This window comes from Eptatretus burgeri, chromosome 12, assembly GCF_056783735.1.
Source record: "Eptatretus burgeri isolate ZD-2024b chromosome 12, Ebu_testis_v1, whole genome shotgun sequence".
NCBI classification, from domain to species: domain Eukaryota; kingdom Metazoa; phylum Chordata; class Myxini; order Myxiniformes; family Myxinidae; genus Eptatretus; species Eptatretus burgeri.
In genome coordinates, this window is record NC_140972.1 from 27766383 (window position 1) to 27789237 (window position 22855).

Below are 22855 nucleotides of genomic sequence, written 5' to 3' on the forward strand. Positions count from 1 at the left end.
TGTTGAATGCAAATGGTTTCCAGATCCATAACAATATATATATATATATATATATATATATATATATATATATATATATATATATATATATATATATATATATATATATTGTTACGAATTCGCGCCCACCGGCGTGCGATCGACCGCATTTCCCTAATAGCAGCCGCGTCGCCCACCGGACGAACAATTCAGTCGTGACCTTCCGGAACAACGCCGGAACCCTGTCATGGGTGGGTCTTCAATCCCACCACGGCCTAGCCAATTTTCTACCCGCGCAAAATAGGGTCAATCGCTGAATATAGATATACCTAAGTACCTGCGCGGGTAGCCTACCGGGAGACCGTACCTCGGCGCAGGTCGGCTTGGACACGAACCGCTCAAGCGGTCCGTTCCGTTCTGCAGTGATAACCGAGCGGGTATTATCACCCGACCTCGCCGGGTCTACCTCCAAAGACAAGGGTGCCAGACAGGGTCTGTAGACCTTTATGGCGTGGAGCCTGGATGACCGAACAGGCCCCACGAGACCGTTGCAGGTTACCTGCACCCTCGTGGTGCGGTGGCAGGCGAGTCGCGAAGTCTGTCCCCCACGGCAGCTCAGACAGCCGCGGCTGAGCTCGGCCTTCCACGGGGCCGGCGAGCTCTCTCCAGCACCCTCCACACGGATGCGCAGGCTTGCGCGACAGAGCTGGCAAAGCGGCGCCTCCCGTCCTCGTCCCTGGTGCCACGCCCGGACTCCCCACCGACTGCGAGCTCCGACGAACGGGTCGTCCCACGGACCGCTTCTCCCAAGACAGGCCACCACGAGCCGAAGATCCCGACAAAGAAAACCACCAGAAGAAACCACCAACAACAACACTTGGCATCCTGCGCGCCCTATATATTTCTCAGTTCCAACGCCTCGCTCCTCCCCGTTTTTCGCTCCGCCCCACTTCCAGCTCCTGCGGGAAGCCTCGAGAAAGGGGGCGTTCCTTATTTCCAGTGCCTCACTTTCACGAACCGACCAATGAGGAAAGATCTCCCCGATTGGCGCGCGGGAAAAACAGGCGGGAAAATCCGCGCTCCACCGATATACCTTGTTCTTTTTCCTTGGCGTTCTCGGAATCCCTTGTTCCTTTCGCTTTGTAGAGACGGTTTTTATGATCGGAGAGGGTTGTGGTTTGGCTTGTGGAGAAGGGGATCGGCAGTTGGCGTAGCGGGGAAGGTGGTTAGGTGATTGGCGTAATTGTGATTGGTGTTGTGGTTGAGGTGATGAGGATGGCATGGTTTGTTAAGAGGCAGGTGTGGTTGTGGTTGGTGATTGAGGTGATCGTGGTTGTTGTGATGGTGGCATTGTGATGGTGGTTGTGGTGATTGAAATGTGGTTGGTCCAAAATAACGATAGTCAAAGAAAAGCACGATCTCAAAGGATCACAGCCCCATTAAACAACGGTGAGGAAATCTAACTGAACACAGACTTATCGATCTAACTGAACTAAGGACCTTTATGGTGTTCTGCGAATTTCCACAGCCGTAACAATAATATATATATATATATATATATATATATATATATATATATATATATATATATATATATATATATATATATATATATATATATATATATATATATATTTATTGGGTATAACCTGCTATTCATCAATTCCCTTTCTTTTATTAACCCCCTCATATACCATCACATACAACCACATTCTGAAACACAGTAGCACCACAGCCAACCACAATACAGATGACAAAGGAAAGAACAACGTTCCTGTTTTCAAACACATTGGGTGGGAAAGACAGCTGGGTAGGAAAACCCATGAACGACGTGGTCACGTTGACTCGGGGGAGGATCTCAACTCGAGGATGATTGACAGCCAAAGGAGGTGTTGCCTGGTGAGCATACCAATGAGGACATGCTATCGCGGGTCAAAAGGGAAGCCACGACCTTTGCTTCCGGGAACTCCACTCCCCATGAACTCTGATCCCACAAGTCTCCGTCCCGTTCAAGCTGCTTAAAACACGAAACGCCAGACCGTTCGCTGCTGTCGAAACGCACTGGGGTCCCCGTGACAACCTGCCGGCCTGTTCGTGCTGAGAAAGAAAAGACCATGGTTGGAGTTTATGCTGAGGCTAAGATGAGCTTTGCCAGACGGCACTGAAAGCATGGCGTGACGGTTGATCAAGCATGAGGCAGAGGCATGAGAGCAAACGAGCCGGGAGGTCCCCAGCACAGGGAAATAGCTCCACGACTGGCAAACACTACCTGTCTCTTGCTTTGCTCTACAAAACCCTTTTCATCTACCTAGACTCACGAAGGGTATCACGATTATAAAGAGCTGTCGGTGACTTGCCTCTTGACCCTTCCGGGTGAGGCTTTTGATACGCATCTCACATTTTCCTTGAAACATACATCACTCACATTGTCTCACTTGCATCCACACCTTCCTGCTTTCCCTACCCCTCCTTATTCCTCATTTGTTTCGGGATTGGCGCATGTACGTCAACATGTGCCAAGGTGAGTGAAAGGCCGAACCAACACCTTGCTCTACCTCCATCTTCTGTTCTTGCTGTCTACAATTTCTCAGCATGATTTTGCTGGCACCAAGCTGTGTGTGTTACCGATTAAGATAATATTGTAGAAGGAGAATAAGTGCTAATGGTTAGAATCTGTCCTTTCGTACCTTTTCCCCGATTGGTTTATGTCCTCGTAAACACATGCCATCACTGATTTAAATACTATTGCTTTATTGTGTTTGTAAATAAATGTGCTTGTTGAATGGTTCACAGTTTCCAATCTGCTTGCTCCGTCCTTTCGTCTATTGGCTCGATTTAGCGTGCAAGACTCGATAGACAGGAAGTTCTGCCCCACCGATTGGCTCCGTAATTAGCCAGCGCATACTCATGGTTCTGCTCGGCCGTAAAGAATAAATATATGTGTGCGCACTTTTACGGTTGTTTGGTGACATTGCCAAACCATCGGAAAAGGTGACCCATTGGAGAGCGAGGATCCTGCCAGGATTGGTATTATAAATCGGTGTCCATAGTTGCTCAACAAGCCGATGGGCCACGGACTTATCCACGGTACGGCAGTCTCCGAAAAGCCCCCTCGTGGTGAACCCAGACCCCTGATCTGTAACAATCTCATAAGGACGAGCACTGCAAAGTTGCGCAACACAACAGCATTTCTTCACTGAACTTGGACCACGTCAAGCCGGCTGGAGGAAGGCAAATTGAGCGAGACCAACAGTTTAATTGAAAAAAACAAAAGAGTGAAAGGCGTGATACACTTGGGAGTAAAAACTACCTGAAAGCTGCCCAAAAACGATACCTTTCGATCGAGCGATTCTACCGTGTAAAGTACAAAATACAGATCCTGTGGGATGACATTTTGACGTCACATGATCTGTTCGATTTGCAAGGATGTTATTATTGGTCATCTCTGAGTATCCTTGATATTTTTCAATGACATCATTACCTCTGCCACCGAGGTAGCCGGAGCTTATGTTTTCACCCCTGCTTGTCTGTCCGTTTGTCTGCGAGCAGGTTATCTCAAAAAGTTATGGATGGATTCGGATTAAATCTGGTAAACGGGTCCGGTAAGTGACAAGGACAGATTGATTCGATTATTTTTTGGTATGCAGAGTGGAGGCTCATCGAAGAGCGAGTACACTGAACGGATCAGGACGCAACAGACAAAAACAGGACGCAAAGGGAACAGCGGAGAGAGAGGGGGGGAGGACACCAGCAGCAAAGGTGAAGGCCAAGACAGAGAGAGACTTGGACAAACAATGGGTGTGGGGAGGAGGGCAGAAACGAGGTTAGGGCAACAAGTACAGACAAGATCATGTCCCTGGACTGGGGACGAACAGCTGCCCTGAAGACCCGGAGGGAAGAACGAAACCGAAGAGGATGATCCAGATATTTTTTTTTTTAAGATTTTCATGAAGATCCGGATTCGACAACTAGAATTTTAAAAGAGATTCTTCACCATTGAGAGATAGGGCCAAAAATTATATAGCACGATATCTCAAAAAGTTGTGGACGGATTCGGACAAAACTTGGTGGATGAGATCGGTAGATAAGAAGAAGCCGATTCGAAACAAAATGTAAACTGTTCAGCCTGGCGGAGGGTATGTGCTCTACCGTGCTAGTTTATAATCTTATCATGTCATGTAAGGACCGTTCATGCTGCATAAAGAAGGAATGAACAATTAACATGTGGAAGAAAAAAAAAAAAAAAAAAAAAAAAAGGCCAGCAGGATCCTTTTGGAGTGCAAGCAGACTGCACTTCAAAGCCAGGCCGAGTTATACCAAAGAGTTTTTAAATGATACGTGCTGCTACCTTGCTCGATATTCAGCATTCAAGGATAACGGATAATCTCTCGAGGTTGGCATCCATGGGGAGGAGAAAATACTCCACTGAGTGCAATGACAAATGCGGTGCCATTGCTGTGACGTCACTGGGATACAGAGTGCCCTGGGAAGTGCTGGCTCTTCCCCCGTGTGTGTGTGTGTGTGTGTGTGTGTGTGTGTGTGTGTGTGTGTGTGTGTGTGTGTGGTGTGTGCGCGGTTTATTTAAGCAAAGAGGTAAATCGTTTGAACTCCACAGCCCCCCCCCCCCACCAACACTCGAGGGAGGGACTTTCCAGACAAACGCGAGAACGACAGCTATCTTGAATGACGTCATTTATAATGAAAACACCCCAAAGTGGTACCCAACGGTGACGTCACGGACCAGTCGAAAGATGTTCGAGCCGACTCGGGTACCACTGGAACAATCGATTATAAAATACAAATGATCGTCACAGTCGAACCCCGTTAGGTTTTATTTGGGATGATTCGTGAGCTGGGAATTTAAAAGGGAGATCGGGACGAGTCACGAGGGGTGCGAAGTTCCAGGTCGGAGTTGAACCAACTGTGCGCGGCCCCAATCACGGCTCGGCTCTTCGGTGAATGGGTTATCGGAGCCACGGCATGGTGGACAGGAGGCCATCGTTGGATGCTTTAAAATGCCCATATCCACCGTAGTAACCCGAGCTTGGAAATCAAGTTTCAACAAAATCGATGGGAAAAAATGAGAAGACGACGGTCATCATGAGCGAAACGGTCGTGAAAAGGATCGAAAACGAAGGCTACCTGTACATACCTGGTGCACGAGGAGGTTGAAAGGGACGGGACGGGGCACCACGGAGCAGGTCACGCCGAAAGCCCCAAATCAATTTCTCCAGGTAAAGGTAATGGAGGGATTGAAAGGACGAGCATGTACCTGTGGACGCACACACGCACTATGTTCGTACACATTGGAATACCTGTACACCTGTACGAATCTTACACACACACACACACACACACACACACACACACACACACACACACACACACACACACACACACACACACACACACACACCGGAAACAATATTACAAAAAAGGCTCAAGGCTCGGATGATAACTAGTTACAGAACTCGTGAAGCGGATGTGCAGCAAAGTGCGAGGCCTGCAATACCGACTGACGACAACACAGCTCAAGAAAAGTTCGGAGAACAACCCGAACCAGAACCAGACCCAGAACCCGAACCGACAACAGACAAACGGCCAGCATGCATGACCAGACACGCCATGACACAAACGGCTCTCCGGCTTACAGCGGCATAGCGAGCTGTTCGCGTCGACCCGAGCTCTCCCTCTCGGACCTCTCGTTACCCCCCACCCCAACGCAGCCCTCCCTGTCCCCTCGAGCTCCTCCCACCTCGACCCCCAAATTGCCGAAGCCACGTGCTCGCCGCCCCCTCCCCCTCGCCACGTGTAACGGCCGCGCAGTGCGAACCCCAAACGTTTGACCTTTATACGCAAAAGCAGTTACTTTGGGCCAATAATGATGAAAAGTGCGTTTTAGGGTACGTACCGGTCTTAAACAAGCTCCATATAGGGTTCGTGGTCCTATTAAACATCGTGGCAACGATTTATGGCGGGGAGATAGCGGTTTAATGCGTTTCCTTTTTCGTTGGATTGGAAAAGTTTCGTGCCTCCAATGTCTGTGCCCTTGATAGGAGGAGGAAAGGGACACGGGGAAGGAGGAGGTTCGCGCAGGTGTGTGGAGTTAAAGGGGTTTATTTTAATAATGGGACTAACTGAGAAAAAAGTAGGAAGAAGTTGTCCAAATCGACCGGACAAACGAAAACCACTCTCGAACCGTCCGATTGGGCCGAACTCACACTCGTGAAAAGGTAGCAAACGTTGGTTTAACCTTAACCACTTTACTAACTAACGGGACGCTCAGATTAACCAAGCAGGTCCGTTCTTGGAATTTACTCCCAATAGAAGTGTGAAGCAACCCCACTAGGGGTCGCTCTTTCTCTAACACGTACAGAACTTGTGTAATGATCGTCCATCCATCCCGATCATGGACACCTTAAGAGACCCTTCATAATGTACGTGCTGAAGAGCGTCTGCCCCGCCCAGCTCTGTGTCTGCCCCGCCCAGCTCTGTGTCTGCCCCGCCCAGCTCTGTGTCTGCCCCGCCCAGCTCTGTGTCTGCCCCGCCCAGCTCTGTGTCTGCCCCGCCCAGCTCTGTGTCTGCCCCGCCCCGCTCTGTGTCTGCCCCGCCCCGCTCTGTGGCTGCCCCGCCCCGCTCTGTGGCTGCCCCGCCCCGCTCTGTGTCTGCCCCGCCCAGCTCTGTGTCTGCCCCGCCCAGCTCTGTGTCTGCCCCGCCCAGCTCTGTGTCTGCCCCGCCCAGCTCTGTGTCTGCCCCGCCCAGCTCTGTGTCTGCCCCGCCCAGCTCAGTCTGCCCCGCCCAGCTCAGTCTGCCCCGCCCAGCTCAGTCTGCCCCGCCCAGCTCAGTCTGCCCCGCCCAGCTCTGTCTGCCCCGCCCCGCTCTGTGACTGCCCCGCCCCGCTCTGTGACTGCCCCGCCCCGCTCTGTGACTGCCCCGCCCCGCTCTGTGTCTGCCCCGCCCAGCTCTGTGTCTGCCCCGCCCCGCTTTGTCTCTCCCCCGCCCCGCTTTGTGTCTGCCCCGCCCCGCTCTGTGTCTGCCCCGCCCCGCTCTGTGTCTGCCCCGCCCCGCTCTGTGTCTGCCCCGCCCCGCTCTGTGGCTGCCCCGCCCGCTCTGTGGCTGCCCCGCCCCGCTCTGTGGATGTCCCACCCCGCTCTGTGGATGTCCCACCCCGCTCTGTGGCTGTCCCACCCCACTTTCTCCCCGCCCCACCCCGCTCCACGGCTGCCCCGCCCCACTTTGTGCTTGCCCCGCCCCGCTTTGTGGCTGCCCCGCCCCGCTTTGTGGCTGCCCCGCCCCGCTTTGTCTGCCCCGCCCCACTTTGTGGCTACCCCGCCCCGCTTTGTGGCTGCCCCGCCCCGCTTTGTGGCTGCCCCGCCCCGCTCTGTGGCTGCCCCGCCCCGCTCTGTGGCTGCCCCGCCCCGCTCTGTGGCTGCCCCGCCCCGCTCTGTGGCTGCCCCACCCCACTGTCTGCCCCGCCCAGCTTTGTCTGCCCCGCCCCACTTTGTGTCTGCCCCGCCCCACTTTGTGTCTGCCCCGCCCCGTGCTGTGGCTGCCCCACTTTGTGGATTCCCCGCCCCACTTTGTGGCTGCCCCGCCCCGCTTTGTGGCTGCCCCACCCCACTTTGTGGCTGCCCCACCCCACTTTGTGGCTGCCCCACCCCGCTTTGTGGCTGCCCCACCTCGCTTTGTGGCTGCCCCACCCCGCTCCACGGCTGCCCCGCCCCGCTTTGTGCATGCCCCGCCCCGCTTTGTGGCTGCCCCGCCCCGCTTTGTGTCTGCCCCGCCCAGCTCTGTGTCTGCCCCGCCCAGCTCAGTCTGCCCCGCCCAGCTCAGTCTGCCCCGCCCAGCTCTGTCTGCCCCGCCCAGCTCTGTCTGCCCCGCCCAGCTCTGTCTGCCCCGCCCCGCTCTGTCTGCCCCGCCCCGCTCTGTGACTGCCCCGCCCCGCTCTGTGACTGCCCCGCCCCGCTCTGTGTCTGCCCCGCCCAGCTGTGTCTGCCCCGCCCCGCTCTGTGTCTGCCCCGCCCCGCTCTGTGTCTGCCCCGCCCCGCTCTGTGTCTGCCCCACCCCGCTTTGTGGCTGCCCCACCCCGCTCCACGGCTGCCCCGCCCCACTTTGTGCATGCCCCGCCCCGCTTTGTGGCTGCCCCGCCCCGCTTTGTGTCTGCCCCGCCCAGCTCTGTGTCTGCCCCGCCCAGCTCTGTGTCTGCCCCGCCCAGCTCTGTGTCTGCCCCGCCCAGCTCTGTGTCTCCCCCCCCCAGCTCTGTCTGCCCCCCCCCGCTCTGTCTGCCCCGCCCCGCTCTGTCTGCCCCGCCCCGCTCCGTGACTGCCCCGCCCCGCTCTGTGACTGCCCCGCCCAGCTGTGTCTGCCCCGCCCCGCTCTGTGTCTGCCCCGCCCCGCTCTGTGTCTGCCCCGCCCCGCTCTGTGTCTGCCCCGCCCCGCTCTGTGTCGGCCCCACCCCGCTCTGTGTCTGCCCCACCGCGCTTTGTGTCTGCCCCACCCCGCTTTGTGTCTGCCCCGCCCCGCTTTGTGTCTGCCCCGCCCCGCTCTGTGTCTGCCCCGCCCGCTTTGTGTCTGCCCCGCCCGCTTTGTGTCTGCCCGCCCCGCTTTGTGTCTGCCCCGCCCCGCTTTGTGTCTGCCCCGCCCCGCTTTGTGTTTGCCCCGCCCCGCTTTGTGTCTGCCCCGCCCCGCTCTGTGTCTGCCCCGCCCCGCTCTGTGTCTGCCCCGCCCCGCTCTGTGTCTGCCCCGCCCCGCTCTGTGTCTGCCCCGCCCCGCTCTGTGTCTGCCCCGCCCCGCTCTGTGTCTGCCCCGCCCCGCTCTGTGGCTGCCCCGCCCCGCTCTGTGGCTGCCCCGCCCCGCTCTGTGGCTGCCCCGCCCCGCTCTGTGGCTGCCCCGCCCCGCTCTGTGGATGTCCCACCCCGCTCTGTGGATGTCCCACCCCACTTTCTGGCTGCCCCACCCCGCTCCACGGCTGCCCCGCCCCACTTTGTGCATGCCCCGCCCCGCTTTGTGGCTGCCCCGCCCCGCTTTGTGGCTGCCCCGCCCCGCTTTGTCTGCCCCGCCCCACTTTGTGGCTACCCCGCCCCGCTTTGTGGCTGCCCCGCCCCGCTTTGTGGCTGCCCCGCCCCGCTCTGTGGCTGCCCCGCCCCGCTCTGTGGCTGCCCCGCCCCGCTCTGTGGCTGCCCTGCCCCGCTCTGTGGCTGCCCCGCCCCGCTCTGTGGCTGCCCCACCCCACTGTCTGCCCCGCACAGCTTTGTCTGCCCCGCCCCACTTTGTGTCTGCCCCGCCCCACTTTGTGTCTGCCCCGCCCCGTGCTGTGGCTGCCCCACTTTGTGGATTCCCCGCCCCACTTTGTGGCTGCCCCGCCCCGCTTTGTGGCTGCCCCACCCCACTTTGTGGCTGCCCCACCCCACTTTGTGGCTGCCCCACCCCACTTTGTGGCTGCCCCACCCCACTTTGTGGCTGCCCCACCTCGCTTTGTGGCTGCCCCACCCCGCTTTTTGGCTGCCCTGCCCCACTCTGTGGCTGCCCCACCCCACTTTTTGACTGCCCTGCCCTGCTCTGTGGCTGCCCCACCCCACTTTTTGGCTGCCCTGCCCCGCTCTGTGGCTGCCCCACCCCACTGTCTGCCTGCCCCACCCCACTTTTTGGCTGTCCCACCCCACTGTCTGCCCCGCCCCGCTTTGTCTGCCCCACTCCACTTTGTGGATGCCCCGCCCCACTTTGTGGCTGTCCCACCCGACTTTGTGGCTACCCCGCCCCGCCCCGCTTTGTGGATGCCCCGCCCCACTTTGTGGCTGTCCCACCCGACTTTGTGGCTACCCCGCCCCGCTTTGTGGATGCCCCGCCCCACTTTGTGGCTGCCCCACCCGACTTTGTGGCTGCCCTACCCCACTTTGTGGCTACCCCGCCCGACTTTGTGGCTGCCCTACCCCACTTTGTGGCTACCCCGCCCCGCCCCGCTTTTTGGCTGCCCCGCCTTGTCTGCCCCACCCCGCTTTGTGGCTGCCCCGCCCCACTTCGCTGTGTGTCTATTGGCTTCTCTTGATTGTTGGACTTAAAATACACGAATTAATTATCAGCCTTCATCTCCCTTTATTTATTTATTATTTATTTTTTCTTTAAAGCAGTCGAGGAGTAAGTACCTCGACAAGTTGACATGATTGTTCACAGGGAGTGCTGTCTAATCTGGATTCGATTCCCGACCCGGCTATCATTTTGGCGATTCACAGGTTGAGCATTGCATTACTATTAGAGGGGACCTTAATTATGAACCGGCTGTCCAATCTGCTTTTTTCACCCTCGACAGCTGCCCCCCCTCCCCCCCTCCAAGATGTAATAAAACCCTGAAACAAAACTCATTAAAACCACCCCTTTTCTGACACACACACACACACACACACACACACACACACACACACACCCATTGTTTTCTCCCCTATGATTTAACTCAAAGGGCAGTGCATGAAGCTGACAAGCTTGTAGAACATCGTCAAGGACTCAACATCTCATAAGTTGTACCAAAATACCCAAGAACCAGCTCCACCAGTTCAAAGCGGGTCGTTGAAGTGACTGCGAAAGTAAGTGATGGCATTTGGACCAATCAAGAGCTCACCAATGTTTGGGTCACCCTGCATCATCCCTTTGGATGGAGGGGTCCTTAAAACCCCATTAACCAACACGACACCTCGTGGTTTAAACCCTTTGTGGGTCATTCAGTCGTGAACATTTCTGTGACAGAGAATCAACACTGAACAGGTCAACTATTCATCAAAATGATGCTGCCAGAGCCACCACTTGACACACCAAGGGGATTTACCACTAGTCATGTCGTTTATACATGTACGTTCACAAAGACCGAACGTTTTAATTGTTACAATTTGTATTTTCATTACTATTTGCATATTTAACTCACAGACAATGTAGTTCTCAGGAGCTTGTGGGATGGCACGTCGTCCGTCAAAAAATACTTGCATCTTCTTCTCTGAAACTACACACACAATTTCAATGAAATTTGACCACAACCACACAATTTGAAATTTACTAAGTCGGCCATTTTGACCTACTTAAAGTCATGTGACCGGAACGAGCTTTACAATTCCTGTTAAGTCAGGAGAGGAACGTTGCTGCAAAATTTCAGCTGCATCAGCCCAGTGGTTTGGCCGGAGAAGTCAAAAAAGGAAACAGACGGACGGACAGATGACACGCGATGACAATACCTTATACCTGGAATGTAAATTCCACATAAGCTAATTAGCGGGGTCTGAGGGGGTCTACGGAGGGTGTTTGAAGAGGGTTGCCCAACCTAAAGAGTTCTTTGCATTCTTCTCAGAAACGACGCACACAATTCCAACGAAACTCGACTTCAAACTTCATCACCCGTGATGTACCAACGCTTGTTCACTACATTAAAAAAAAACAAATCGGATCTAAAGTTGTGTCAGGGGAGGTTGCGCACCAAAATATGTATTTACTTTCTTCTCCGAAACTACACACAATTTCGATGAAACTTGACCACAACCTTCATCACCCATGATGTACCAAAATTTGTTTACACCATTAAAAAAAAACCTGGGGTCGAACAGGGTTTACTGGGTTTTTTTTGTTTAAAAAAAAAAACCGTGGGGGGGGGGTTGATCCCCCCCCCCAAAATAGGTATTCAGTGAAATAGTTAAATGTGTTGTTGACAACAAATCTCTACAACCTCAACATACGATCGTCGCAAAACATATTACTCAATCGCTCCAGGGGAAAACCCAGGCAGTGGAGAAGCAACATACTCACTCGAGGCCTGAACACGGAGGTGTTATAATAAACCTGTGTAAAGCAATCTTTTTAAAACATGGCATGTGCAAACACTATCGTAATTAAATGTGTTGATGGCAACAAATCACCACAACCTGAACATATTACTCAATCGCTCCAGGGGAAAGCCCAGGCAGTGGAGAAGCAACATACTCACTCGAGGCCTGAACATGGAGGTGTTATAATAAACCTGTGTAAAGCAATCTTTTTAAAACATGGCATGTGCAAACACTATCGTAATTAAATGTGTTGATGACAACAAATCACCACAACCTCAACATACGATCTTAAACAATTCATATTACTCGATCGCTTCCTGGAAAAAAAAAAAAAACACACACACACACACACACACACACACACACACACACACACACACACACACACACACACACACACACACACACACACACACACACACACACACACACACGCGCGCAATGGAATGGACAGACACGACAGAAGTAAATAGACACCATGATTTTCAAATAATTTATTTATTGAACATTTGATCCATTTTAATACATATACTAGTGTTTTGTAGACTTGCCATTTGCAGATTTCAACGCTTTTACTCTTTCAGGCATAGAACTAACGAGTTCTGAAATTTTCTCTTGTGGGATTTCTGCCCAGGCTTCACGCAAACTGGTTAGTAAATTCTGCCCGTGATGTTGGTTTCCTGGACTTTTTCCACACAGCTCGATCCAATATGGCCCAGAGGTGTTCAATGGGATTCATGTCAGGAGACTGACTTGGCCATGGCAGTCACTTGATCCCATTTCCATCCTGCCATTCTTTGGTCTTTTTTGCAGTGTGGCATGGTGCTCCATCTTCCATGAACAGTGTTGTTTTTGACCATCTGACCAGTGGAGACGACAGGGAGACATCCATTCTTAAGGATAGAAATGTGTATCGTAGAGTTGATGTTGCCAACACACTCCACAAGCTCTGACCGATCAGCGCTCCCGATTGTTCCCCACACCATCACTGAAAAACCACCATGTTTGACAGTTGGCTGCAATCAGTTAAAAGAGAACTCTTGACTAGAAAGTCTCCAGACCATACGTGTCCACTGTCAGAAAATTGAGTAAATTGGGACTCATCTGAAAAAATGACAATTTGCCAAAACTCTAAGGGCTCAACAAACTAGTGTTTGTTTGTGTCTAAGGGCCCACTTCTTTCTCCTTTGAATGTTGGCTGGTCTAAGAAGAGGTTTTCTCTGAGCTGCCCTCCCATCGTAGCCCAGCTGATGAAGGTACTGCATTGCAGTTCTTGAGATAACTTAGACCTCCTCTGTAAATTTACCTCACCTCACCCACTCCCCCCCCTCCCAATCAAAAGATTTTGTGTTAATCGTGGTTTAATTAGTGAAATTTTCAGCCGAACCTTTAAAAATGATAAATGCACGCTGCATCCTTTTTGAGCACAAAGTTATTTTATAAAGCTTGTTCGAACCACATAAACAGTAAAAGATCAGCAGGACATTGTGGTAAACATTATTTTTTTTAATGTAATGGAGTTTGGTTTCACTGGATCTGGATCATGCTGTTTGGGTGTATAAAGTGGATCGCATGAGATTCCACTTATCCATTATTATCACGTCACAAACTGTATAACAAAGCACAGCAAATTAACCAATTAAATTAACCAAGACAGATGACAATTTTATTTATTAGATATACAGGGGCGGTAGAGAGGGACTGCCTAAGCAGTCTCCTTGACTATTGGGCACAATCCTGGATGGGTCGCCACTCCGCCACAGGATATCAGGTCGCCACTCCGCCACCTCATATTATTCGACCTCGGAAGGATGACAAGCAGAGTCAACCCCAACTGGTATTAATTCAACAGCCAAGGGGGATTTGAACTCAGGATCCTAGGATACCAAGCCCACCACCCTAACCATGAAGCCAGCACCAGACATCATTGCTGGAATATGCTGCCAGGTAAATGGTGCATGAACGAGTACGATTATCAACCACAACTCATTGATTGGACAACTCTGCTGTTGCATCAAGGCTGTTATACACAAATACTTGACAGTCATTTGGCAAAAAAAAATCTATCTTTGATCTCGGCTTTGCTATTTTGCGAACAATAATGAAAAACCTGACATAATTAAATTGATTTAACAACAGAAATTAGTGTGCAGTGGACTTTAAATCACATGTGTTTCTTCAGGAACCAAACAGGAATAGGAATATTAAAGAATGCTACCAACATTCCTTTCCTTGCATTTTGTACGCAGCCTCTGGATTCTGGTTGCATCATCATCTGGAGGCATGGCTGTGCCGCTGATGCAGTGCCACTATAGATTAGGAGAGGAATTTGGAATTCGATCATGGTGCCAGCGATAGCATGCCGACTCTCCACGAAGGTCATCGTGGAATTTTAACGTCCACCAACACCAACTAATGGTGGCAGATGAGACGCCCGATTAACATCCATCTAAGGGACAGCGCACACACACACACACACACACACACACACACACACACACACACACACACACACACACACACACACACACACACACACGAATCACCCTGCCTGTGAAACACCAGGATGGCAGTTTTTAGCTGGGTCATGATTTGAACCCAGGCTAGACAGCTTTGAGATGAGTGTACATAACTCTAAACTATCCCAGCAGCCATGTTATGAACTTGAACATGCACTACAAGCTGGAAAATGAGATGATAAGACATCAGTGACTTCCACACAGATAACAAAGGCCTTTAATAGAAAATTAGCAAATCCAAGTGAAATTATATTTAAAGATAGCATCACAAAATCATGTTGCAAATACTGAGATGTGAATACCAAATTAAAAATAAAACGAGACCTGAACGACGAAGAACACAAAAACATGGTATCCTGCACTAAATAAATTTAAACCAATTTGAAGCACGAACAAATTCACATAATAACTGCTCACGAGCTGTTCGAACGCACAAACCAAATGGAGAAAAAAAATCCGTCACAAAGCCCAACATTCTTAAAATGGCATGAATTCCTTTGCCTCGCTTTCACAAATACGCTCAAACTGAAACATTTTGGGGGGAGGGGGGACTGGAGCAATTGTTTGCTACTTATACCCAAGTGTGAAATCAACAAGTCAGTGACCTGAGATTAAAAACCAACATATTGATTTTCACACTTAATCACAATCACCTTCAACCTTTCTCCTTATACATAATGCCACCGATTCATTGATCACCCCCTAAAAACGATAACATATACATATGAAGAGTTCCAAGCATTGGCTTGCAATTACAAACCAACTTCTCTTCACCAAGTGGTTCTACAAAAACATTCGGATGAGTTCAAAGACAAGCTGAAAAACAAAAAGAAAAACAAGTTAAGAATGATATTTTGTTCCATCACGTAGATGGTGCTGTACACAAGGCTGCAATATAGCATTATTATATCACTTAAGTGGAAATAAAGGGTTTTTGATAAAGTTGGTCCAAACGTCACATCTTTGTAATCAGCCAGTTGATGATGTCAGTGATATTTTTTGACAAGATGATTTAAAAAGAAAACTTTGGAACCTTTAAGTTGCTTCGTCGTTTTGATAAACATGCGTTGAAGCAAGTTTTATGTGCACTCTTTGTTTGCTCGAATGCAAGGCTAAAAATGAAATGTCTTGTGTTGAACTTCAGGCTGGTCAAAACCCAGAAAAATGTGAGATTCAGCAATCAGGTTTTGTGAATGAATAGGAAAATAACTTGAAGGTTGACATTTGGTTTTATTTTTCTTTTATAATGGTCTATTGAGGTCAGAAACAATTCCTCCAGCATTTCTCAGATGACCCCCACGCTGCAAGGACAAATTAGTCCCACCTCCAACCTTCTCCTTTATTCCGCTTCCTCCAATCTTCCCCTTCGTCCCGCCTCCTCCAATCTACCCCTTCATCCCACCTCCTCCAATCTTCCCCCTTCGTCCCACCTCTTCCAATCTTCCCCCTTCGTCCCACCTCCTCCAACCTTCTCCTTTGTTCCGCTTCCACCAATCTTCCCCTTCGTCCCGCCTCCGCCAATCTCCCCCTTTCCCCCGCCAATCTCCCCCCTTCTCCCGCCAATCATCCCCCTTCATCCCGCCTCCGCCAATCTTCCCCCTTCCTTCCGCCTCCTCCAATCTTCCCACTTCCTCCCGCCTCCTCCAATCTTCTCCACTCCCCTCCCCTCCTATCTACCGCCCCCCACCAGCCAACCCCCTCCATATTCTCCCCCACCTCCCCCACTGGCCAACCCCCTCCATATTCTCCCCCCCCCCACCAGCCAACCTCCTCCATATTCTCCCCCATCCTATCCTCACCCTCCCATTTTCCTCTCCTCCTCCTTCATATGCATCACAAGGTTGCTGATAGCGTCATTGGCTGGCTATGCCACTAAGGCAATGCCCCTATTACCAAGACACTGGTACTCATTTTGCAATAGGCTGTCAACCCCACCTGGTATCAATTTAATGGTTAACAGGGGCTTGGCTGACAATTTAACGGCTGACGGTTGATATGAAATCCTTTTTCTCCAACAGCCTCATCTCAGATCAGCAATTCAGATTCAGACCAGGTTACTCTACCTTGGACATGCTGATTACACTCACCCAACAATGGATGGAGGCCCTCCATGTCAAACATGAGATCAGGGCTCTCTGTCTCTGTCTCTGTCTCTGGACATACCTCGTGCTTTTTTTTTGTATACCTTGTCGAGGCTCGTGTGAGAGCTAACACACAACGCACATCAAGGGGGCATGAGACAAGAGGGGCGGGAGTGGAAGGGACAAAACAGTGGGGAACAGACACATTAGGAGATCTGTGGAAGGGAGAGGGATGGGGATGGGACGGGGAACATGGGGAATAGAAGATGGACATTACAGGGACTTTCAGGAAGGAAAGCAGGGAATTTGAAGGAAGTGGGCTTGGGTGGATTATCGGTTGTAGAAAAGATCAAGGATTTGGATGGGGGATGATAAGAGGTGGTGGTGAACAGCTGTTTTGCAGGCCTGGTGGGAAGAATGGGATTGAATAGAGTGAGGGAGTTTATTCCAAAGGCGGGAAAAAAGAGGAATGAAAGAGTGAAGGTGAGCAGTGATTCGTGATTTTGGTAGTTTTACCAGAAGGGGGTTGTTGGCTGACCTTGAGCGCCCTGAGGAAATGTGGTGGGGACAAATCGCAGAGAGAGCAGGGGGGAGGCTGGAGAGGAGACGGTAGAAGACAGAAAGACCACCGACCAACCTGCGGTGATTGAGTGAGAGGCCCAAAGACTCAGCCTCATCGCGGGAGATGCTGATGATCCGAAATGCCCTGGTTTCTACAGCGTGAAGCCGAGAAAGGTGGGAGGCAGGAGCATCAGCCCAGAGGGGAGAGCAGTACTCCATCAGGCTACGGACAAAAGCTTTGTAAGTGGTCAGGAGCTCAGGAGGGCCGAGGAAGGACTTTGCACGATGGAGGATTTCCAGTTGGCGACTGACTTTGGAGGCGAGGTTTGAAATGTGACTTTCCCAGGAAAGGTCAAGGCAGATAGTGAGACCCAGAAGCTTGAAAGAAAGGACTTCTTCCAGAGGATTGTTGAGAAAGTGGATGGGTGGGTTTTCTAAACGGTCCTTTCGAAGAGACATAGTGAGAGTGCGAGATTTGTCCAGATTGAAAGACATGTTCCAAGTGTTGGACCAGTTTGTGATTTTATCCAGATCTGTAGTGAGCGAAGAAGCTGCTGCTTTCCAGTCTGAGGGATGACCGATGGTACGGCCGAGGCTGGAGTCATCAGCAGAGATATCGAGGATTTTCCAGAGAGTCGGAGAGATCATTGATCAAAACCAGAAAAATAAGAGGGCCCAGAACGCTACCTTGAGGAACTCCAGCCTGGACAGGAAGAGGGGATGAAAGAACTCCATTTAGGGCGAACTCCACGTTGACTGCGACAGGAGAGGAAGTCTGCGAGCCATGAGTGGAGATGGCCTTGGATACCATGGGAAGAGAGTTTGGTGAGCAGGGCAGGGTGCCAGACTGTGTCAAAAGCACGTGATATGTCCAGGGATACGGCTCGGATTTCCTGTCTGGCATTGAGGACCTCCATCCATTGTTAGGAGAGCAGAAGCAGCATATCCAGGGTAGAGTGACCTGGTCTGAAACCAAATTGATGATCGGAAATCAAGCCATTGGAGAAGAGGAAGGATTTCATGTCTGAAGCGATGATGGATTCCATAACCTTGCTGATGGTTGGGAGAAGGCTGATTGGTCTGGAGTTGCAGGGATCTGTTTTTGCACCTTTTGCTTTCGATATAGTTTGTCATCCGTCTTGCTATCCAAACTGTCTGCCTATGGCATGCAAGGCCAACTACACACATGGCTTACTAACTTTCTCTTCTCTCGTAGCCAACATGTGGCTCTCAACGGAATCCTTTCATTTCGTCTCTTTGTCAGGGAAGTGTTCTGGGCCCAGTCCTATTCTATATATTCACAATGATCTATCTGACTCTGGAAAATCTCCTTTATTTTGCTGAGTCCACCCTCTACCAGAGATATCCCTCATCTTTCAGAGAGGCAGGCTGCAGCCTTTTCCCTCTCTTCAGACCCTGACAAAACCACAAGATGGTCAAACACTTAGAATACATATTTCAATCCTGACAAATCAAATCTATATCGATATCTATATCTCTCTCTCTGAAAGGACCGTCTGGCAACCGCCCCACGCCTCTCCCCACCAATCTACTTTCTCAGCAATCCTATTCAGGATTTATGGAAGTTAAAAATCCCACGATGTCAATCACAAGAAGTAGTTGAGTTATCACTGGCACACTCAAAAATAAGAATTAAAATTCCCGCCACCTTCAGTCAAAAGCTCGGCCTAGTCAACCAGTTCGTGAAGGACTTGGGACAAAATCATTCTTTGCCTTTTAGACCCCACAAGAAGGTGGGAATCACTGGGCCATTTAAGTTGTAGTAGTAGTAGTAGTGCAAGAAAATTTGATGATTGCAAGTTTTTTTTGTCGGCAAATGCCACAAAAGTTATTTCTCCAATAAAAACTAGAACAAGAGAGTTCATAGAAACACTGTGTGGGGTAAGGTGTTAAGTGAATAATTCAATCGAAATAATATAATGAATTTAAAGGTCATATTTAAAAGAAAAAACAAATTGTAGAGGTTTAGCACTGTTCATGATGTCATACACACCACCTTATTTAACATGTCCAAGTCCTGCTAAACTAAACGGTTTTGAAAGCGTAAAAAGGCAATTTGTGTTCCACAGTGTTCAAGTATACCAGTATAATTAAATTAAAATAAAATAAAGATTTTGAAGGTCAGAGGATAGAAAATTCAGGAAGTTTACCTCGAGAGATGCAATGTTTTATACACCACCCGATCTAGCAAGTTACATTAGTTTGTCGTGCCTGTTGTTTGTGTCCTTTACGACATCCTTAAAAACAGTAAGTTTCCTGTTTGGAATGATTTTCAATTTAGTTTGACTGCCAGGCACACGGACAGACAGAGTTATCTCACTCCTCTCTGCGCATGTGCGGTTGGGAAGAATTCAGAGCCAAAGTACTGATAAACGGCAGGTTCGTTTTCCGATTCATGATCCGATTCGTGTTCAAAATATAACACTCGATTAAAGTCATGTTGTTCCTCGATCATAAAATGACATTTGCAGACACACAGACAGAGAAGAGAACCAATTGCTTAACTCAGCTTTTTATTTGCATGCGCAGGATAAAAATAAGTCTCAGGAGCAAATTCCCAATCGAGAAACTGATAATGAATTTGACTGCTACTATCATGATGTCTGCAAGGAAGAAAACAGCAAATTATTCATTTTATAATCTACCATTTTGGGCTATGAGAAGCTGATATCCACAAATTGGGCTGGCAGGATAGCCGAGAAGTATGCACACTTGACTGAGCCGTCTAGTCTGGGTTAGAATCTCGGCTCCACGACAAACTGTCATCCTGATGTCTCGCAGGCAAGGCGAGGCTTCAATGTTTGTGCCGTCTCTTGGATGGTGACATCCATTTTGCCAGCATTAGTTGGTGGACGTTAAAGATCCCATGGTGTCCTCTGCGAAGAGTAAGCGAGCTATCGCCGGCACCCTGAACAAATTCCAAATTCCTGCCTTAATCTACAAGGGGGAGTTGCATCAGCAGCACAGCCGTGCCCTCAGCCAATGATGCTACCCAGCTGAATGGGAAAGAAGAAGAAGAAAAAGACAAAGAAGAAGAATATCCAAAAATTGGCAGAAATTTAGCCGATATGTGTTGTAGTTTGGGATTACAACTTCCAAGGTGGTCTTTTGTTCAGTATGCTGAACGTTTTTCCATTCAAAATTCAACACTATCATCTAAGCTGACAATATTACCATGTCAGAGGAAGATATTTATTCCAACATAACGATTCCCTGCACACAGACATGATGATGATAATCATCATCATGGATCACGCTCTATTCAGAGCATCAGTTCTGCCGAACCAGTTTATTGGTAAGGGTTATAAATTCTCCACTCTCCACAGACCTGGACAGGTCTCCACTCCAACACAAGAAGTCAAGGCAGGAATTTGTATTTTGGCCAGGGTGCTGGCTTTCCTACTCTTCACAAAGGATATCATGGGATCTTTAATGCCCACCAACTAATGCTGGCACACGGGACTCCAAGTTTAACGTCCATCTGAGGGTCGGCACACATATTGATGAATCACCCTTCCTGTGAAACACCAGGATGATAGTTTATAGCTGGCCCGAGATTCAAACCCAGACTAGACATCTCATAGGTGAGTGTGCTTACTTCTCGGCCATCCTAACAACTGCACAAAAACAAATATTATAATGATTTCCATCTTTCAGGTTAATATCACATAGATATCATTCTGTTTCGACTACTTCTTCAATGACCTAAATTATTCTCACCTACGCGTTCTATAGGCTCTGACAGTGAATTTGTTTGGGCACTTATCAATGGCGAGCCAGTCCTAACGTTTGGATGAAGGTGAGGTGACAGGAATTTAGAATTCAGCCACAGTGCCAGCTATAAGTAGGCTACTCTTCATAAAAGGACACCATGGGATATTTAACACCTACAAACTAATGCAGGCAGAAGGGACGGGACACACAACGTCCACCTGAGGGATGGCCCATTGTGATGCAACGTCCTGCCTGCGAAGAACCAATCTCACAGTTTACAAGTGGGCTGGGAATCAAACAAGTTCGACAAACCCACCTACGCTCTACAATCATAGGAACAAGCTGGTAGGCAAGATGGGTGGTCGCTATATAATTGCATACTAGTCATACAGTTTTTGACGGATCGGACTGAAATTTTTTGACAAAGAGGTTGATTATAGTGCACATAAAAGCGCGGAAGCCGATTTTTGATTTTCGAAAAAAAAAAATTAAAAAATATTTTTCGGATTTTTTTCAAAAATTTCAATGTCCCGTTGCTAGGCAACGGTGGCGTCCATAGCAACGGTGCTCAAAAGCATACAACTAGATCTTGGTATGAACCTACTTGTCAAGTTTCATCAAAATCGGTCGACGACTCTGGCCTCCAGAGCTGTCCATCACATACAAACAAACAGACATAAAACCTGAGAATAGTAGTCGTCCAGCGACCACCCAACAATACCATTATTGCTGTCATTGTCGAACATTATTTATGCATTTCCACATACACGTGATTAAAATGAAAAGTTTTCTCATCGTTATTCATCATCATAAAAAAAAATTTGACCTATGGTCAGGGTTACATTAGGCTCACCTCGATAGAGATAAGTACAACGATCATAGCTTCCAAGCGCAGTGCATGCTTCTCCCCGAGGTGTGTGTTCATCAGCTGAGCCAAGTCGCTGCATTGTGCCAGCTTCTGGTTCATCACCTTACATATGGATAAAGTCAAAGAACCACAAGTCATCTTTTGCTTGTGTCACAATGACCTGTTGGTTAAAGAGTGTTGGAAATCTGAGAGTGGAGAAAGGCATGAATGTGCGACAAAATCCATGACATGGCATATCATCATCATCATCATCATCATCATCATCATCATCATCCGGCCGTTTCCATGCTTGCATGCGCAAGCCGTGGTGCTGTTTTTAGAAGAAAAAAAAAATTGTACATAAAATCTAGGCTCGTGGAAGAGTGAAGAGCGACTGCATAAGCAAGAGAGATGATTTTAAAAACACCAAACAACTTTTTATGCAAAAAAGGGTGCAAAATCAGATCATCTTAATTACATGTCCATTTGGCTTACTTCCAATGATAAGCAAACTCATGGAATCCATCATCGCAGATGACAACAAATCCTTACTTTTCGCCAATGGGCAGATCTCATACGATCAATTTCATTTCCGACCCGGTCAATCCGCCCTGCTGCTCTCCCAACGGTAAATATTGGCCCTTCATGTAATTAGGAGCTGGTCCAACACTTTAATGTGTCTTTCAATCCTGGCAAATCACACACTCTCACTCTGTTTCTGTCTCTCTGAAAGGACCATCTGGTGTCTCCAGGGTGCACACATTTTGCCAGAAGCTCATTTCGAGTGAAACTCTCAAAATAACCTCCACTCATTTCTCTCTCCTGTGGAATCAACTTCCTCGGTCTGTTCAATGTCTCACTCCCCACACCCAAGGCTTCAAAATGGCTATTCACCCCTCCTCTGGTCACTACCCCCCCCATCTATATTCATGATCTTTTCTACCCTCATTTACTCTCACCAAACCTACCCCTTCTTTTCCAGGTTAGTTTTCCCTCCTCTCCCTCCACCCACCTTTCCGGGTTTTTTTTTTTATTCCATTGCTGTTTCATCCCCGGTTTACCCATTCCTGCATTCAGCCACTTCTTGCTGTTTGAGCTTGTATCCTGCAAGTTCACCGCCTCCATCTTCCTCCCCCTCCCCTTCCTCTCATTATTTATCCAAGTGCCCCTCTGTTGTGTAACTTTACCATGTTGTTAGTGTGTTTCCCCATTCACCAGTGTGTTGTAGGTGTTCTGTTCTGTTCTGTGTTCTCGTTCTTCCAAGGGTCTCAACCTTGTATAAAAAAAATTAAACCAGGGAGTATATTTGCTGCATTATGATAAAAGAAAATG

The 22855-nt window shown here is 49.4% G+C and overlaps 2 protein-coding genes across 10 annotated transcripts in view; both read right to left on the bottom strand.

Moving 5' to 3' along the window:
- The window catches only part of LOC147015311 (inactive tyrosine-protein kinase PEAK1-like), a 30937-nt gene extending 19971 nt beyond the window's left edge, over positions 1–10966 (bottom strand). The window contains exons 1-2 of one of the 5 annotated variants that reach the window (XM_085849940.1): positions 10892–10966; positions 5132–5251 (exon numbers count right to left, since the gene is read on the bottom strand). The gene's annotated coding sequence lies outside the window, so the exon portion shown is untranslated. The other 4 variants (XM_085849937.1, XM_085849941.1, XM_085849938.1 and 1 more) reach the window with 4 other exon arrangements.
- A 3523-nt stretch (positions 10967–14489) lies between these two features.
- The window catches only part of RMND1 (required for meiotic nuclear division 1 homolog), a 68126-nt gene continuing 59760 nt past the window's right edge, over positions 14490–22855 (bottom strand). For 2 of the 5 annotated variants that reach the window (XM_085849948.1, XM_085849947.1), the window contains exons 11-12: positions 21530–21646; positions 14490–15115 (exon numbers count right to left, since the gene is read on the bottom strand). In XM_085849948.1, the coding sequence (XP_085706074.1) occupies positions 15083–15115; positions 21530–21646 (150 nt within the window). In that variant the 3' untranslated portion in view covers positions 14490–15082. Of the gene's footprint in view, positions 15116–21280; positions 21326–21529; positions 21705–22855 lie in introns of those variants that run through there. The other 3 variants (XM_085849946.1, XR_015050282.1, XM_085849949.1) reach the window with 3 other exon arrangements.